Source organism: Sycon ciliatum, unplaced genomic scaffold, assembly GCF_964019385.1.
Source record: "Sycon ciliatum unplaced genomic scaffold, ocSycCili1.1 SCAFFOLD_2621, whole genome shotgun sequence".
Lineage (NCBI taxonomy): Eukaryota > Metazoa > Porifera > Calcarea > Leucosolenida > Sycettidae > Sycon > Sycon ciliatum.
The window spans coordinates 1,870-8,000 of record NW_027044683.1 but is presented as its reverse complement, the minus strand read 5'-3'; the positions used below and the strand labels follow the sequence as shown (position 1 = coordinate 8,000).

The 6,131-nt window shown below is 47.9% G+C and overlaps 1 protein-coding gene across 1 annotated transcript; it reads right to left on the bottom strand.

The window, feature by feature from the left end:
• Positions 1–171: 171 nt before the first annotated feature.
• Positions 172–5,820, bottom strand: LOC135830531 (latent-transforming growth factor beta-binding protein 4-like; the record flags this gene model as incomplete). Its single annotated transcript, XM_065342777.1, is given in 3 exon segments — positions 172–249; positions 684–866; positions 4,852–5,820. Coding segments are annotated over 3 exon segments (501 nt in total), but the record flags the coding sequence as incomplete, so codon positions are not given.
• Between the last annotated feature and the right edge of the window lie 311 nt (positions 5,821–6,131).

The following is a 6,131-nucleotide window of genomic DNA, read 5'->3' as shown; positions in this document are numbered from 1 at the left end:
AGAGAGAGAGAGAGAGAGAGTGAGAGACGGCGGGAGGGAGGGAGGAAAGGAGGGAGTGACGCTCGAATCACACGGTATTCGAATTAGAGGGAATTTACATTTACATAGCTAAAAGACAGAAGTACATGGCTACAAATGGATTGTGAATTGTCATAGTGGCGTTCAACCCACCTGTTGACCTTCAGCAGCCAATAGTTGTAGCTGAAGTTTCATAACAGCAGGTAGAGGCGGCTCCACCAGTAGCTCAATCTGGATACAGGGGGAAGATATACCATAATATTCATTGACATTGGTGCGCCTGGTTGTGATGAAGCCGAGACCCAAGGTCATCCCAGACCACGCCACCACTCCCCTTATTCATGGCTCACACATGGCGGGTTTACGTGGCTCTAAATAAAAAATATTTTTTTAAATCACTTCAGGAATGTGGGGACAATGCTCTGAAATTCAAAAGTGATAAAAGAGCACAAGTACAGTCAGACAACCATCGTAGTCTCGACATCACCGCCACTGAGACGCGTGGAACGCACCAACTACGGGTAGATTCTGGGCATAACAATTCTGTCGACATCGTGCTACATGTACCACCACTCAAGAGTTCGTAGCATGATGTAGTTGTCGGAAGTTGTCATGCAATATTCCCCATTACACCACACAGCACAGAGGTATAACATAAGATGTACCTTTCCATCCAGTGCAACCATTAGCACACAGACTGGATGCTGCTCGATCCCACTGGATAGCATGAACTGTGAACTGCAGGGAATGTGCTGAAGAAAGTCGTTGCTACCAGAGGAAGGTATGGAGATGATGGCTGTATCCAATGGCGACTCAGAAGTGAAGCTCAGCTTGGCAATACTCGATGCCTGCAGCGCACACAAACAGATATCGAAGCAGAATTGTGTGGATTATACCATGAGTATGAGGGGTTACTGCCGAATTTATCCACGGGTGTGTCAGCACAAGGGAAAATATGAGGGACGGAGAATACACAGGGTACGAATGGTATATCCATCTAGCCTATCGTACTGTCCCAAATATAGCGTGACCAACACTAAAAAGCTCACACCTTTCGGCGTGAACTGTGTGAACGTAGCGGGGTATACTTTTGACCCCAGCAGATCATATCGCTCTATATACCCCCCCCCCCCCCGCAGAACGGCCGCTGATTGGCTGACATCGCCCATGCTGTATCACACCATGGGATAATGACTATTACAAGACTGCTCTAACAGGCTAAAGAGGACCCACTGAGAGATCACGGGGACCAGTGCATTAGCCCAACGACCATTTTAGTATTAGCCGCACCAGCTTTTCAAAGGGGAATTATTGATGCAGCTGATACGCCAAAAATACGCTACTCACTCCTCTCAGTACAATAGCTTGTGAGCTTGCAATGTAGCAGAGGGTGTGTGTGGGGGTGGGGGGGGGGGGGGGGGGGGGGGTATAAGGGCTGAGTTTTACTTTTTCTATGAGAAGCTGATCACCGCAAATGACAGCCGTCTGGAAATCAATGCAAGCAATATAATCAGCATGCATTGATCTTTACAGTTGATGAATGATAGTGTTGCCATCCCACCAGCATACACTGTGTTGCATGATGCAGATCTGTGCAGCAAGGCTAGCCGATTCAGATCTGTGGAGCAAGGCTAGCCCAAAAGACAATGGAATGTCCAGTAGGGATGGCCTTAGTTCAATCAAGACCTGATGCCATAAATACCCACAGTTGTGCATGAACTGTCCACAAACTGCCAGCTTGTTTGCAACTTGCAGCTGACAAGGCAACAGCAAGTGTTGGAAAACATACCTAGGCCCAGCAGATTTTAGCTTTGGAGGCAGGCCCATCGCCTGAGAACACCTGATTATACGCCCATTTTCGTGACTTCAACGACCCAAACACACATGCAACAGGATTCACACAACTCCAGGCCGGTCGCACTACACACACCGAAACTTCGTAGTTTGGTGTGTGACCTGACCAACATCGCATAGTGGGCGCACAGGCAGGGTCATGCCCAGAAATTCAATAATAATAGCGTGAGGCCTGAAGAGAATGTTGAACGGTCTCTGCTGGGATGACAACTACGCCATAGCTCAGTGGTTAGAGCATCACTGGCCTCAAGTGAACGTCCCTGGTTTGAGGCCTCGGGGTCACAGTCAATTTTTGCTTCAGACGTTTTCCCTTCAGTGCCATTCCCTCAACTAGTCAATAAATAATCGAGTCGACAGTCTTAGTGTCCTTCAACGCTGAAGATCAATATACTTTGCATAAGAGAGTAGAGCACTATTTTGCCACTAACAAATAGGACTCAATATCATCAGGATCAGCATCTATGACAGCACCAAAATTAGCACGAAGGGAAGCAACATTCTCTCTGCGGTGCTGACACATAGATGGACTGAGTACTTGACTACAGATATAGGCAGATGCATTGTGTAGAGACACAAAGAGTCTCTCAACCCAATACTGATCAATATGCTTGCCTTATAGGCTGTTCCAAATGTACACAACCACAAATGCTGGAACTCAAGTACACACTTACATCTACACACATCTACACACACACACACACACACACACACACACACACACACACACACACACACACACACACACACACACACACACACACACACACACACACACACACACACAAACACACACACTCACACACACACACACACACACACACACATATACATATATACACACACACACACACACACACACACACACACACACATACACACACACACACGCACTCCGGTTTTCCAGTATTGCGCTCCACGCTGCAATACCAGCCTACCAGACCCCTATACAGAACCACATCCAGCAGCAATCAGCAATCCGTTAGGCCAAGCTGCTCTGTGTGAAACCCTGCTCCTACCCTGGCATCAATTAGTTAATTTCTCTCCTCCATTTACACCACACCCCAGCATCTTAGAGCACCCACCCGTGTCCTCTTGTGTCCTATGCATACCAGTATGATTATGTGGAGCTGGCAGGTGAGATTCACTACCATGAATTTACTAGGTTCTTCATCACACGACCCCCCCCCCCCCACCCCTCCCTGATTTCGGAAAAAAGGAGACTCAGTGGCTTATGTGCAACATCATCTAGATTAGTAGTGGTTTTCAGTTTACTGCCCGATTTCTTGTTGATGTTCCCCTGGAGACTATGTCGAGGAGTTCAAGAGCCATTAAACATGAACATGAGTGCGTGCCCCATTGCTTGGCAGAGCTTTGCATCAGCTTCAGCTTCATCCTTTTCAAGTGGGACCGTGTGCTGGCGGAGACTAAGAGTAAGAGGAAAGAGATTTCCTGAGAAATAGAGCATGGTCCTACACATAGCACCAATCTGGATGCTCAGGACATCTGGAATTCCAAGTAGTCCAGCTGAGCACAACCCAGGGTTTTCCATAAACTTTACTGGTACAGTACTTTTTGCTCTAAAATCAAGTATTTCAAGAGTCCGCAAGAGAAAACTTTACTGGCACAGAAGGATTTCAAGAGTCCGCAACAACGCAAGAGTCCCAAATCGGAACTGTCTCCCAAGTTACAGGAAGTATGTGTGTGTGTGTGTGTGTGTGTGTGTGTGTGTGTGTGTGTGTGTGTGTGTGTGTGTGTGTGTGTGTGTGTGTGTGTGTGTGTGTGTGTGTGTGTGTGTGTGTGTGTGTGTGTGTGTGTGTGTGTGTGTGTGTGTGTGTGTGTGTGTGTGTGTGTGTGTGTGTGTGTGTGTGTGTGTGTGTGTGTATGTGCATGAGACACTGCCATGTGCTCTATGATATTGCTGGACTGCTGGTGGTTAGACTTTAGACCTGGTTTACTAAGCACAGGGCTGGTGAAGTGACACTGAATCCTTGCGCACTGACATAGCATTTCCTCATCACTTATCAGCTATCCAGTCATCCACTGCTGGCCAAATTTATTCGCATGATATTCTACCATCACGAACTTCATTGCACCACTGAGCCATTGGCACTAGTATTACCCTGCTGTACAAAGACTACAAGAAGACCAGGAGCACAGCGTAGTTGAACTGGCAGTCAGTTTTATTTATTCTTCAGACTTTTCTTGTTTTTTCAATTCCCTCAAATAATAATATTGCTTGCTTTTACAATTACTGTACTCGATGCACATCATTATCATTATTATCCTCAACCAGTGATGGGGCATGGATAAGATCATGACTGCATAGCACTACAGTATTGCCCCAGTTGCTCACCGGCGCAAAGATAAAGGCAACGAAATAATTGTAGGCCCAACAGAAGGTGATTTCGTTGCTAGTGTCTCGCGCTGACAAGCTTGTCGCAGCGAAACCGACGAGGTTTTTCAAAGATAGCACACATGCACAGCTCCCTCACACCGGCCCATGTATTCACACCACGACCACAAGAAAGAGGTATGAACCACGCTAATCAGGTGGAATACTACAGTAGCAGGTCGAACAGGGGATCTCAGCTGATCGGAATTTTCATGAGTACAAAACGACACGCTGTGACATGGGTGAATCACTGATTTACAAGTAATTGCCTTCTTACACAGACATATCCGAAACCAACTTTCCAGCGAGGAGAAAAGATACAAAAACCTACTACTACTACTACTACTACTACTACTACTACTACTACTACTACTACTAGCACCCGAAGGTCATCTCATGCCTTTACCTAGGCCAATTGCACTGTAAAGGTAGCACCGGAAGATGAACGTTTCCGGCAGAAATAGTTGAGAAATTCGTTCCGCGCAATGCCGCACACGTGGAAGGGTACAAGACCTTTTTAGGGACAAGACAACGACGTCGAGTATGTGTCGCACAACGACATGGACGCAAGCCATTTTCAAACTCACCTCAGAAAGTTGAAGTTCCAGAATATGCCCGTTCCATTTCTTGAGAGAAGAATGACCGATTCTACCAACAGCATCCGGCTCACTCTGAAATGTTTCTTCAATCTGAGGGCAGCGCGATGCGTCCGAACACGTCGAGCTGTGGGCTCGCAGCAACGAGATCTGCTCATACTGCACAGTGGCAGATTGGATGATTTCGCAGCAAGCCAACGCCAGGGCGAAGGCGAGCATCGCCACCCTCATGGCCCAAGCTGCTGCTGACGGAGCGACGGCCAGCAGATCCACGCCTCTCGAAGGCTTGGCGTAAATATTGCCAAAACGCTGGTGCGCTCTGCTAGCCCTGCGTGCTGCTGCCAACAGTCACACTGAGAAACGTTCTTGGAGAAAACAGGCTAGGCCTGAGCTGCAACACGTCGCACTCCGCCACAGGCGAAGCAAAGTTGAAAGTCAAGCGGAGTTGGTGTCGTGCCACGGCGGACGGACGATGTTGCTCTCTCGACATCCGTTCACCACTGTTGCATGGAGTTGTCAGCTAGATGTGAGTGCTGTACATGGCCGAAAGCGCACCAGAGCATTTTCCAAGCCCTCACTACTTCTAGTTTTAGACCTGCAGATAAGGAGTTGCAACTGCCCAACATTACGCGAACAACTAAGCCATTCGCTACCTAACACAAGCAGCACTTGAAATCACAAGTACATGTAGTGCGATCATCAGAGACTCCGTAAGGCCAGCTCATGGCCTCAGCTAGCGGAGCGCAACTACTTGAACTAGAGCTGCACTGCACTGACTGTGTAGCGGGAATGAGGCAAGGCAGACTCGCAGTTGTGCTGAATAGAATGCGCCGGCACTGGCGTTCTTGCTAGATTGCCTCCACTTGAAGCTGGCCATCCACGCACATGGGGGGAACGCCACCGCGTAGAATCCACGGTCGGTGGAACGCAGCCACGGTACGGTCGGTACATGTACAATGACTATGTACATCTCCACATCGATTTCCTACAGGCTACACAGACATCTACGGCATACTCACGTACAACTACAACAAAGTACAAGGCCAAGGCGCAAGGGAGGTGCGAATGCTGTATCACGTGTAGGAAATCGAGGTCATGCCGCTGCACATGACCGGTACGTTTGTAGTCTGACTGGAGACATCGATCTCCACTCACTAGCCTGCTAGTGCTGCTAGTACTAGTAGTAGTACTACATGTGGTAGATTTTGTGTGTGTGGTAGATTGTGTGATAGTCACTGGCCTTGAGTTTCTTTGGATTAGACTTTTTTCAA